Below are 11,991 nucleotides of genomic sequence, written 5' to 3'. Positions count from 1 at the left end.
CACACACACCCCCCCCCCCCCGGCCCTCCAGGTCTTTGGTAAAGGGAACACAGCGTTCTGGATCGTCTTCTCGGTCATTCACATCATCGCCACCCTGCTTCTCAGCACACAGCTCTATTACATGGGCCGCTGGAAGCTGGGTGAGGGCATGCCTGGGGCAGGCCGTGGAGGGGGCAGCTGGGCCCCACGGAATGAGGGGTTGGTGGCCTCGGGAACCTGGACTCACTGCCGACTTTGGGTTCTGCCCTCTTCCTGGGGGCCCTGGAAGAATCACAGAGTGAGGAATTAGATGAGGGTTGGCATAGCCGTGCCCTCCGAAGGCCTGGGTTCTCTCCGCTGATGCGGGCCAGGGGCCAGGAAAAGAGGGGTGCCCATGCCCGTCAGCACTTTCCCTTCTTGCAGACTCGGGGATCTGCCGCCGCATCATCCACGTGCTCTACACAGACTGCATCCGGCAGTGCAGCGGGCCCCTCTACGTGGTACCTGCCCAGCTCCCCAGCCCTCCTCCTCCGTCCACTCTCTTCCCGCTTTGGGGGGCGGGTGCCGCCGAGAACCCAGGGGAGGGGGGCACCGGCTGACTGGGGCCTTCTTCCACTTTTCTCCCTGTCTCTCTTCCCCTCTCTCAGTCCCCGTGTCTCTGCTTCCCTCCAGGACCGCATGGTGCTGCTGGTTATGGGCAACATTATCAACTGGTCCCTGTGAGTCTGGCCGTTGTCTGTGGCAGCCTGGCTGGGCGGACAGCTGGGGACGGGGCCAGCCACTGGCTGCCTTGGGGGCCACGCACAAATTTTAAGCTTTGGGCGTGAGAAATGGGGGCTGAGGGGAGAGATGTTGGCACCTGGGGTTCTAGAATTTCTGTGGACCTTTGAGCCCAGCCTCACATCATAATAAAACGTGGGGTAGGGGTGAGGGAGAGCCCTTTTCTCGCGCTTGGCCCTCCCCTGCTTCACCAGTTCTTCCTCCCTTTGCCAGAGCTGCCTATGGGCTCATCGTACGCCCCAATGATTTCGCCTCCTACCTGTTGGCCATCGGCATCTGCAACCTGCTTCTCTACTTCGCCTTCTACATCATTATGAAGGTGAGTGGGGCTGGCTGAGCCTCTTCCACTGGGTGCTCTGCTTTGGAGGGGCGGAGCTGGGCACAGCCTGCTTCAGGGAGTGGGAACTTTTCCTTCCTCTCTGCCGATGAGGTCTGAGGAGGGGAGAGGCTGAAGTGTCTTGCGTGTTCTCCAGCCGGATCCAAAGACCCGTTTACGGAGCCCCTTCTCTACTCCAAGAATGGCCCTGCAGCTGGGAAGAGCCCCGTGGGGTGCAGAGGGGGTTGAGCTGGGGCTCCCCGAGTCTGCCCAGGCGGGACCTCTGACGGCCAGCCAGGCGCTTCGCAGGGACCCTCCTGCCATCCAGTGTGAGAGGGGCCTCTGCGCAGGGAGAGCCCCCGGCCGGCATGCAGCAGGCCAGCACGGGGCCGTGCGCGTGGAGGCCTAGCCAGGGTGGACATCGGGGGTTGGGACACCAGGCTGCTGGTGTGGGACGAGTTGAGCTGTGTGGCTATGCAAGGTGAGGGTATGAATCTAGGAAGGCTTCCTGAAGCATCCATCCTGTATGCTGAGAAGTGGCATGAAGGGCAGGCTGGGAAACGGGCTGGGCCGGGGTCTGGCCCTCAGGCTGCTCTCCCCCCACCCCCAGCTCCGCAGCGGGGAACGGATCAAGCTCATCCCCCTGCTCTGCATTGTCTGCACCTCCGTGGTGTGGGGCTTTGCACTCTTCTTCTTCTTCCAGGGACTCAGCACCTGGCAGGTGAGTAGTGATCCCGCTGAGACGGTGGGGAATGGCCACTTCTCAACCATGGTCTTGCACAGCTCCCTTCTCACTTAATCCTCCTGACATTCAACAAACCAGCAGGGGGGCTTCCCTCATTTTACCTATGAGGCAGCTGAGGTTCAGAGAGGCCAAGGGACCTGCCCAAGGTCACACAGCCGGCGAGTGGCACAGCTGGGTTTTGAAGCCAGAAGTACTAGGCTCTCCTCTCTGCCTCATAGGCACCTGCCATGAATCAGGTTTCAGTTCTGTGATCAGAACCAAGTCTGGCCGGGTCTCTGCCTTTGAAGTACTTATAATCTAGTTCAGGAGAGAGAAAGAGAGAGAGAGAGAATGAGAAACCATCAGTTCCTGGACTGCTCTTTGCAGTATGATGCACAAGGTGAAGTGTATAGGCAGGACAGCAAGGGGAATGGACACGAACGCAGAGGACAGAGTTAGAAGGTCCAGGAAAGCTTCCTGGGGGAGGCAGACCTTGCTCATGGCCTTAAAGGCCTTGGATGATGAGAAAGGGCCCTGTAGCCACAGCGATGCTGTGACTGGAGTTATGACCCAGAGGCAGAACTAGAGGCAGATTTGGGGTCAGCGAATGCACAAATTTGGGAGCTGAGTAAAGACTGTGAACTCCCGAGGGCAGGACAGTTGTCATCTCGGTGACATCAGCATGGGGCGCAGACGGCCCCAGACACAGTGATGTCCGGTCAGTGTTGGGTGGATAGGGTTATGGGCGAGCAGGGAGGACCCTGAGCACCTTAGGTCGTGGCCCACAGTCATGGCTCCTGTTGTCCCGGCGGAGGGGACAGGATGTGACCTGCCAGTAATGCTCTGGAGAACAAGTGAGCCTGGAGTTGCTGATTAGAGCAGGGCAGAGTCCAAGGCAGGGACCCGAGGTAGGAGCCTTTTGAGGTCTCCTAGCGTCTCAAGGTAATCTCAACCCGCTGCTCGTATACAGGGCGAAAGAATAGGAGGGAGGAGGGTCTCAGTGAAAAGAAGGGGCAGAAGCCACCATCCTCCAGGAGAAATCTGTAACAGAAAGCCAATTCTTTGATGTGGGAGACAAGGGCAAGGGTGAGTCGGGAGAAGAGTGCTCTCTCGCCTGGGTGGGCAGTGTCCACAGGCGACTCTCCCGGTTCCTCCCCAGAAAACGCCCGCGGAGTCACGGGAGCACAACCGTGACTGCATCCTCCTGGACTTCTTTGACGACCACGACATCTGGCACTTCCTCTCCTCCATTGCCATGTTTGGCTCATTCCTGGTCCGTGAGATGGGCCTGCCCCAGCGCGGGGGTGGGGTAGAGGCCAAGGTTGCATCCCGGCCTGTGCCTGACTCGGCGTCCTCCCCGCCCAGGTGTTGCTGACGCTGGACGACGACCTGGACACCGTGCAGCGGGACAAGATCTACGTCTTCTAGCAGGAGCCAGGACCCTTGCTTTACTCATGGGCGGGGGGCAGGGGGGCTCCCCAGCTCCTCTGCCTCACTGCCTAGAGCCTCTGTAGCTCTGGGGGTGTGAGTCCCCGCCCCACGGCCCAGTGTCGGTGGTGGTGGGACAGCGAGATCTAGCCCAAGCTTGGCCTGGGACAGTCATGGCGGGGGCCTTGAGCGTTGCAGCTGCCCTCTGCCGGGGAGGAGGCCTGCTCCCCCAAAACCCCAGATGTTGGCCAATGGCTGCTGCTTCTCAGTGTTGAGGGCCTCTCACAGGCCCTGTCCGTTGGCTCTCCATTTGTCCCTCCGCAGGAGGAAGGAGGGAAGTGTTGTTACCCTGCCCATCTCATGCCTCGCATTCTGCCCGTCCTTCCCTTCCCCAGGAGGCTGTGACCCCAAGCGCTTTCTTTCTTCTTCCCGAGCTCTAGTCCAGGGACTGGTTGGACCTGATTCTCTGTCCTGCACCGGGGCCCCACTGCTCTTTGGGGCTGCACCTGGCTGCCATCACTGCCCGTTCCAGTCAGGATGAATGGGGGTGTAGGATTTTGGAGGCTGGCCAGCTGGTGCCAGGCTTTTGGTGCTAAGGCCTAAGAGGGGCTGCAGGCAGGGCTGCCTCCTCCCTCTGACCTGTGCTTGGGACTGGCTCTGTAGTAATAAGGGTCAGCCCATGTGTGAGAGTCGCCTTGATCTGAGGGGCTGAATTCAGAGGTCAACTTCCTATCCCATCAGCCCCCAAACTGATGTTGGCACCCGGATTGGAGGGAGAGATCCATTCCCCACTTCCCTTCCTTTTTGTTTCCGGCCCTCTGTCCTGCCAAGCCCCAGCTGGGGGTCTTTCAGTGCCATTGACACTGCCCAAGAATGTCCAGGGGCAAGGGAGGGGGATACAAGGCGCCCAGCCCCTCCTGCCTCCTCACAGCCGCGGGAGCCCCAGTGCCTATCTTAGAGGGAGGCTCAGGAAGGGACACGATATTCCCCTCGGTGTCTCCGGTCCAGCCTCACTCTAGGACCCAGGGCTGGCTTCCGTGTTTCCGTCCTGTCTTCAGCCAAGTTTTGTGTTAGTCACACACACGTATACGTAGGAAACTTTGGAGTTTACACTGAGTTGCCCCAGCTCTGGGCCCCTGGCTGCTCTGGTCGTTCGATCCCTGTCACCCTACCTGGTCCATTCCAGATGCCTAGACGGGGGCAGGGCAGGTCGGGCCTCTGCCTCGGGGATGGGAGTGTGTTTTATTCTGCCCAGCTTGTTTTTATAGCTCTCCCTGGGGCTGGGGAGAGGAGCTGGACCTGGATCTTTTTTCAGAACTCCATTTAATGTCTGTTTCCATCCTATGGTTGCATTTCTGTTTTCTATAAATGAGTCTGCATTCAATTAAAGAAACAACCAGACGCAGTTCTCGGGCCCCTGTTTGCTCCCCCTTTCCGGGTGGAGGTGTTGAAAAGGAACGGTGGGAAAGAGGCCCTCCATTTCCCAGCTCTTCTGGTCTGCCTTTCTCTTTTCAACAAAATAGAGTCCCCCCTTGTTTTCCCCGTGTGTCCTCGAGTCCCCATGTCTCTCCTCCCCTCTGAGCAACAGGAAACCTGTACCAGGGGCCTGCTCCGTGCCAGGCACTGTGCTGGGAGAGAGGACAGTGGAGTGAAGAAGCCCTAGCAGTGCCATCTCACTGCTCAGACCCGCTGCTGCCCCCCTTACCTGGCGAATGGCAGCACTCTCTGCCCACCTGGCCCCTCACCTGCAAGTCAGGTCGGCTTCCCTTCTAGCCTGAGCCTCTCCCGGCCCGGCAGGCTGCAAGAGCAGCCAGTGCTCCCGGACGTGACTTTAATGGACAGGAGAATGCCGGCTGAGGCGGGGCTGGTTCTCCCGGAACACAAGTGGTGATTGTATGATGGGTAAATGCGGGTGTGGGTGGCAGGCCCCAGAAGAGGGAATTTGGAAACGACCCTAGAAAGTTGACTTAGGTTCCAACAGGCCTAGGAGGCCAAGATTTGGGGGGCCAGAAAGCTGGTGAATTCAGACCTAACCAGAGGTCTGCTGCCCTCTAGCCAATCCCCCCCTTCTCCCTGCTCTTCCCAGAAAACGCCACTGGGGGGCACTCCAGCTCTGCGTCACTGGGCTCTGGCATCGGGAGGCTGGCTGTGGTGGGCGTCCCCCTCCACCGCCCACTGCCCAGTGCCAAGCTCAGCTGCCCCTCTCCCTCCAGTGTGTGGTGGAGAGCATTAGCTCCTCCCTGCCGGGCTGCCCTAGGGGAAGGGGTAGGGTGGTCTCACAGTGGGCAGCCCAAGAGAGGCCCCTGGCAGCCTCTCACCTTCGCGTGCCCTTTCCCCAGACGCCTGAGGCCAGGTGCAAGACACATATGAGTGGGTCTCCTTCCAGGAGTGAGAGAGTCCAGTCTGTTCTCTAGGGTAGGTAGGGACTGTTCCACAGGGAGGGAGGGAGGAGAGCAGCCTCTGAGCCTCCCACCCAGCGTGGGTGTCTTAGCCCTGCCAGGCCTTAGAAACCCTCTGGGGGTCCCCTGAGCTGCCACTGAGCGATCAGATCCCACCCCCAGCTAAAGCATGGAACCCAAGACCCGCTCCAACTGAACGCTCTCAACCTGAGCCGGGTGGGGCAGCTGAAGGAGCGGGTCTGCCAGCCTCGCCCCTCCCACATGGGGTCCAGCAGGGACACCCAGCTTCCACCACTCCTGACCTCCCCCCCATGGCCTTGAGTAAGATGCACTTGGAGCCTGTTTCTTTATCTGTAAAATGAGGTTAGTAATTGTGCTCCCACGATATAGCCCTAAGGATTCAATGAGAGCATTTGCAAAGCATTTGCCTGGCCTGTCGTATGTTCTCAGTAAAGGTGAGTTCCCATCGCCAACTAGAGCGAAACCCCTGGGAGGACAAGGTGGCTGGTTGGTCCACCACCAGCCTCAGGGATAGAGCCCCCAGCTCCTTCCCCCTCTCTCTGGCCAGGCCCTCTTGAATTTCCCCTGCCCTCGAACTCGGGGGCAGGGAGCAGTGAAGAAGGAGCAGCCCTAAGTCCAGACAGCAGGGAAAGCCTTCATGGTCCTGTCCATAAAAGGCTTTTCCCCGGCGGCTTCCCGGCCGGCAGCTCAGCTCCGCCCCGCCCGCTCCATCTCCAAAGCATGCAGGGAATGTCTCGGGCAGCCCCCGGCAGACTGCTCCAACTTGGTGTCTTTCCCCAAATATGGAGCCTGTGTGGAGTCACTGGGGGGGCCGGGGGTGGGGAACAGGCTGGGTTCTTCTAGCAAGGAGGGGGCCAAGGGGTGAACCAGCGGGGGAGGCTGACATCACCACCACGGCAGCAGCCCTTTAAACCCCCCACTCAGCCAGCGCCCCATCCTGTCTGTCCAAGTTCAGACACGGAGAGCTCCTTCCCTCCTGCGAGCCCCGAGGAACCCCTGTAAGTTCATGCACACCTGGGTTGGAGGGAAGGTAGGCTAGGGCTGGGCAGTAGCAGTGGGTGTACTGGGGACAGGGCCCTCCAGGGTCCTGGTCTCCAACTCCCTGGCTGGAGAAGGCTACCCTCTCCGTCAGCCTGCATTCCTGATCTCCAGATGGGGAAGTGGTCCTACTTGATGGCAGGGATGAGGTTGCTAGAATCCCATAAGGCTCAGACTGGGCAGCCCCATGCTGGTTGAAATGTTTAGGATGACTTGGCCAATGTAGAGGGATTGATGGTGAAGACCCTGATGACTGAGGTATGAGGGGGGGCTCCCCGTGTTCAGCCCTCGTCACGCCTGTGGGGTGTGTGATGGGCTCGAGGTGTCGGGTTAGACACGAGTCTGTTTGGCGTCCACCTAGGAGGCTGTCCAAGGAGGCGAGAAGGTGTGCAAATACACCCGTGCTGGAGAGCAGGGTCCCGCGGGCGGGTACCAGGGCCTGAGCAGCAAAGGAGAAGCCCCAGGGAGCCACTGAGGCAGCGGGGAGGGCCACAGGCAGGCGTGGCAGGGTGTGGGGACCTGTGCTGCACGAGAGCTGCCTTTCTGGACACATGGCCCCTTCCATCCTCTGAAAATGGGAGGTGACCCCATTGCAGGCAGAGAGGTGAGGGGCGGGCCCTGCAGGGCTTTGCAGTGTTGGCCTGGGTGGGCCTGGGACCCTGGGCCCTTCCCGAAGGGTCTGGCAGCTTCCCCTCAGTGGTTGCTATCCAAAGGGTAGCAGTGACTGGGGCTGCTCTTCTGTCCCCAGAACTGAGATAAGCCCGCCCTCCTGCCATGTCAGAGATCCACAGATGCTTGCCACTGTTGGCTGTGTCTTCTTTCGGAGAGCGCGGGGGGCCCAGCGGTCCTGGAGAGACCACTGGTTCTGCTAGTTTTTCCGGGTTCCTGCTGGTAGCAGGTGCACGTTGCCCCTTTACAGCTGGACTTCATTCTTTCTCTTGGGGGAGGGCAAGCTGACAGGAGCCACGGGGCAGGAGGGTCAAAGCGCAGCCAGGCTGTCCTGCTTGTCCCATCCCAGAAGGCTTTATCTCGAAAGGCCTCTGGGTGGCTTGGCTGGCAACCCTCTCCCTCTCCTCTTCCCAGCAGCATCAAGGTGGGACTCGGACGTCTTGGTCGGAGGACTGAGAGGGATTACTAGGGATTCTCCACTTTCAGACTCTTCACCAGGAGGGAGAAAGTTGGGGGTGGGGGTGGGGTGCCTCTCATCCCCCTCCCTGTTCTGATCAAAATCCAAATACTGTCTCTAGATCTAGGGACGGCAACTTTGTGTCCCTGTCACCGTGAGCCTTGATACCTTCACTGTCTGCTCTGCGTCTCCTAGACTGAAAACTGGTGGGGGGGGGGGGCACTCTGCTTCCGTCCTCTTCCTCGCAGACCCGGCCCACTGTCTGGGAGGGAGGGCAGATGGGAGGGCAGGGTGTGGAAGGTCATGGGTGCCTGGACCCCAGCGATGAACGCTGCCTGCCTGGGCTGGTGGGGGGAAGGCTGAGCCGGGGCCAGGATGAGGGATGAGCCGAAGCCCCTTGGTCCCCGCTGACTTGGCCCCCAGTGGTTGGGAAGCAGGTGTAAGACACATAGCAGGGCGGGGAGGGGAGGGCCTGGGCAACAGGGAAACAGAGCAGAGACTGCGTTTGGATTCTCTGGTGTCAGCTGGTGGGGGAGATGGGGTGGTGAGCTCAGAGGTGGCCCAGTCCTCTGGGGCTTTTACAAATCCAAGAGAAGTGAGTTGCCCAATAGCTGGAATTTAGAGGAGTCCATCTCATGTTCTTTGTCTCAAGCTTTGCTGTCCCCTCAGGGGATGGCTTGGAAAAGGAGTGGAGGGCAGAGTGGGAACAACACTGTTTTTGTCCCTGGGTCAGGGGCTGGCTCTCCCAGGTCACCACCAGGAGGCGGCTGTGGGAGGGAGTCAGGGACAGCGACTCGGTGAAGGCACAGCCCTCTGAGATAGTAACATCCTCCTCAGCGCCCAGACGGGGAACTCGGAACTCGAATGCAGGAAAGCTGTCAGCTGTGGGGAAGGAAGGGTAGCGCCGCTGACCGGGGACCCTGGCAAGTGAGGATGTTCACTCTGTTTCCACGGTGGTGAGCGAGGAGAGGGTCTGATTCTGGCAAGAGAGGGAGTCAGGGAGCGTGCTGACTACACCCGTCCTCAGACCATTCTCTCCCTCCTGACCTCTGACCTCTCTGAGGCCAGGCGATGGGTCTGGTCTCATTTGGTCCCTTTCTCAGAGGGCTCGTCCAGGGAGCTCTGGGCACCACCCCCAGGTGACACGTGGAGCCAGGTCGTGTTCCTCCCGACCAGCCACATCTGCGCAGAGGCCTACCTCACCGGCCCTGCTCCTGCAGCCTTCCCCCCACATTACGGGGCTCTCCAGAGCAGTGCCAGCCCAGGCCCTCAGGGCAGCCGCTGCTGCTGGTCTGCACAGGGAGGGGCTCCCCATCTTCTGGCTGGCAGGTTCTTGGCTCTGGGATAGCCCTGGAGGACTCTGGCCCCTCCCTTACTCAGCTACTGCAGTGGCGGGAGCCTGCGGGCACAAGGGAAAATCCACGGGTGCATTAGTTCTCTCTCTGTCTCCTGGCCCACCCGAGGAAGTGCAACTTCTTGGCCAAAGGCTGGTGAGTTTTGCTGGCTTCCTAGACCTTGCCAGCGGTGGGTAAGTTTGAGCCTCTTCGGCAGCGGCAGGCCAGAGGCCGAGCTGACCTGGCAAAGAGCTGGAGTTTTGGAGCTCCAGCTCTGGGGCTGGAGGATACAGTGGAGGGAGAAGTAAGGGAGCTCTGTAACTTAAGGCAGAACCAACAAACCACCTCACGCCTACCTGGACAAAGAAGCCTGCTGCTTTATCTTGGCGCTGGGGGAGGGGGCAGCGTGGCCTCCTCTGGAAGGCATCTCCAGTGCCCCTGTGGCCAATCTTGGCAAAGAAAGAATGCTCTAGACCCACGGTTGTCAAACTGGCTCATATGCTAAATGCAGCCTGCTGTTTGGGTCAATAGAGGTTTATTGGATCAAAGCCCTGCTCACTTGTTTACATGTCTGCTTTCATGCTCCAATGGCAGAGACCATATGTCCTGCAAAGCCTAAAATACCTACTACTGTCTGACTGCTTACAAAGTAAGTTTACTGACCCTTGCTCTAGACTTCCAAAGATCCGGTCTCCCATTTCTCTGGTCCCCAAGTTCAGAGAGGCTCCCTGGACAGAGGGGATGATGGGCAGTGCCATGAAAACAAAATGAGGAAACCAGGGGAGGTAAACAATGTCTAGGATGGATGGGCACCTCTGCCCTCTAGAAGCTCGAAGGCCTGCCTAGCACAGCAAAAGCAGAGCTGTTTTCTGATCCTCTGACCTTCTCCCTTCTCTGGCCGGTGCTCCTTTAGCTCTCTCACAAAATGGCCAACAAGGGTCCTTCCTATGGCATGAGCCGCGAAGTACAATCCAAAATTGAGAAGAAGTACGACGAGGAGCTGGAGGAACGGCTGGTGGAGTGGATCCTAGTGCAGTGTGGCCCAGATGTGGGGCGCCCGGACCGCGGGCGCCTGGGCTTCCAGGTCTGGCTGAAGAATGGCATGGTGAGTGGCGCCCTGGGAAGGGGGGCTGGGGCTTCGCCACCCTGCTGGACTTGTGGGGCAGGCACCCCGAGCTGAGTGCCAAGCTGCATTCTATGCCTGGCAGATTCTGAGCAAGCTGGTGAACAGCCTGTATCCTGACGGCTCCAAGCCAGTGAAGGTGCCCGAGAACCCTCCTTCCATGGTCTTCAAGCAGATGGAGCAGGTCGCTCAGTTCCTGAAGGCAGCTGAGGACTATGGGGTCACCAAGACTGACATGTTCCAGACTGTTGACCTCTTTGAAGGTACAGAGAGAAGAGGGGTGGAGGAGGCGGGGGGCGGACAGGAAGCTGAGGCAGAGGGGACAAGGAATGATGCAAGCACACCACAACAGTCTGCAGGGTGGGGAATGGGATGTGCCAAGGGAATGCCAGCCATACTCCCAAGGGCATCGTAGGATCTACTACAGCCTTAGCCCCCGGCTCGGCCAGTTTTCTGAGAGGCGGGGCAGGCCCTGCCGTGGAGTCCTGTGTGCGTGGTCCTGAAGTCCACCCCTCACCCCTTTCTTTCCTCTCACAGGCAAAGACCTGGCAGCAGTGCAGAGGACCCTGATGGCCCTGGGCAGCTTGGCGGTGACCAAGAATGACGGGTACTACCGTGGAGACCCCAACTGGTTTATGAAGTACGTGACCACCAGGGGTTCCTCGTGCGCTAAGCTTGTGACTCTGTGTGAGATGGCAGGTGGCCTGGGCTGACGGTTAAGCCAACGGAGGTGGGGCAGCAGGCGGCTGGGAGGTACAAAGTGAAGGTCTGGCTAGGGGCACACGGGTCCCTGCTGCGTGCCCGCGTCTCTGGCCCGTGGGGCGAGCTAGGTTAAGGAAGCAAGAGAAGTGAGATGGGGACACGGATCAGGCTAGGGAGTGACAGAGGAAACAGGACAGAGGTGGAAACTGTGCAGTCCTGGTGGGTCTTTACCCTGGTCTCCCGCTTCCAGGAAAGCCCAGGAGCATAAGAGGGACTTCACGGAGAGCCAGCTGCAGGAGGGCAAGCACGTCATTGGCCTACAGATGGGCAGCAACAGAGGGGCCTCCCAGGCCGGCATGACAGGCTACGGACGACCTCGGCAGATCATCAGTTAGAGGGGGAGGGCCAGCCCCCAGCCCTGCCCTGCCCCAGCTCGTCGGCCGCAGCCATCCTGCCTCGCCTGCCTCGCCCACACCCGTGTAGTTCCTTCAGCCCCGGCCAAGCTTCGAGGCTCCGTCACTGAGCAAAGGTGACCACACTTGGGCAGCTCTCCCCCACCCCTCAGCCTCAGCCCAACTTCTTACCCCAAAGCACCACTCCCCTAACCCTCCTCCCAGCTCCCCTACCGTCTCCCACCGTCTTTCCCCATCCTGGGCCGGGCAGGGGGACGTGGGCCGGGGGTAGCCGGGCAGGGGGCAAGTCTGCCATCCTTCTTGGCAGCAGATGCCCATGGAAGGAAACCCAGCCCAACCTGCCCCCATTTTTTTGCTGGAATATGTTGGGGGTTGAAATTCAAAAAAGAAACAAATACATACATCAATCTTTTCTCAGGCCTGGCTGGCAGAGTTTCATTTGCCTTAGTCACTTCTGCTTCCTGGAGATACAAGCAGGCAAGAGGCAGGGAACATTTACCTGTGCTCCTGGCTGCCACTTCTGAAGGACTCTCGAATTCCAGGACCCCAGGGGGTCAGCTTCCTTCAGAGGCCCAGGCAGAGGAAGGAGGAGAGTGAATCTCTGGGGA

At 59.6% G+C, this 11,991-nt stretch overlaps 2 protein-coding genes across 6 annotated transcripts in view; both read left to right on the top strand.

The window, feature by feature from the left end:
* Positions 1 to 4,628, top strand: part of SIDT2 (SID1 transmembrane family member 2) — an 18,122-nt gene extending 13,494 nt beyond the window's left edge. For 3 of the 4 annotated variants that reach the window (XM_040631191.1, XM_040631189.1, XM_040631192.1), the window contains 4 exons: positions 973 to 1,078; positions 1,686 to 1,796; positions 2,959 to 3,072; positions 3,165 to 4,628. In XM_040631191.1, the coding sequence (XP_040487125.1) occupies positions 973 to 1,078; positions 1,686 to 1,796; positions 2,959 to 3,072; positions 3,165 to 3,227 (394 nt within the window). In that variant the 3' untranslated portion in view covers positions 3,228 to 4,628. Of the gene's footprint in view, positions 1 to 651; positions 699 to 972; positions 1,079 to 1,685; positions 1,797 to 2,958; positions 3,073 to 3,164 lie in introns of all 4 variants that reach the window. The other variant, XM_040631190.1, reaches the window with a different exon arrangement.
* Positions 4,629 to 6,539: 1,911 nt separating this feature from the next.
* On the top strand, positions 6,540 to 11,800 carry TAGLN (transgelin). 2 transcript variants are annotated; one of them, XM_008690037.2, is made up of 5 exons: positions 6,540 to 6,645; positions 10,059 to 10,250; positions 10,354 to 10,531; positions 10,806 to 10,908; positions 11,221 to 11,800. In XM_008690037.2, exons 2-5 carry the CDS (start codon positions 10,071 to 10,073, stop codon positions 11,363 to 11,365), a joined length of 606 nt encoding a protein of 201 aa, XP_008688259.1. In that variant the 5' UTR covers positions 6,540 to 6,645; positions 10,059 to 10,070; the 3' UTR covers positions 11,366 to 11,800. The 2 variants fall into 2 exon arrangements, with proteins under 2 accessions (XP_008688259.1, XP_040487122.1); XM_040631188.1 differs by lacking the exon at positions 6,540 to 6,645 and having other exon boundaries at positions 9,319 to 10,250.
* Positions 11,801 to 11,991: the final 191 nt, after the last annotated feature.

Source organism: Ursus maritimus, unplaced genomic scaffold, assembly GCF_017311325.1.
Source record: "Ursus maritimus isolate PB19 unplaced genomic scaffold, ASM1731132v1 scaffold_16, whole genome shotgun sequence".
Classification (NCBI taxonomy): Eukaryota; Metazoa; Chordata; class Mammalia; order Carnivora; family Ursidae; genus Ursus; species Ursus maritimus.
Note: the sequence above shows the minus strand (reverse complement) of the source record. Positions and strands in the feature narration are given on the sequence as shown.

Coding starts and splice junctions, on each gene's coding strand:
- TAGLN (XM_008690037.2), top strand. CDS start 10,071: ATGGCCAACAAGGGTCCTTCCTATGGCATGAGCCGCGAAGTACAATCC. Junction 10,251..10,353: donor TCTGGCTGAAGAATGGCATG/GTGAGTGGCGCC, acceptor TATGCCTGGCAG/ATTCTGAGCAAGCTGGTGAA. Junction 10,532..10,805: donor GACTGTTGACCTCTTTGAAG/GTACAGAGAGAA, acceptor TTCCTCTCACAG/GCAAAGACCTGGCAGCAGTG.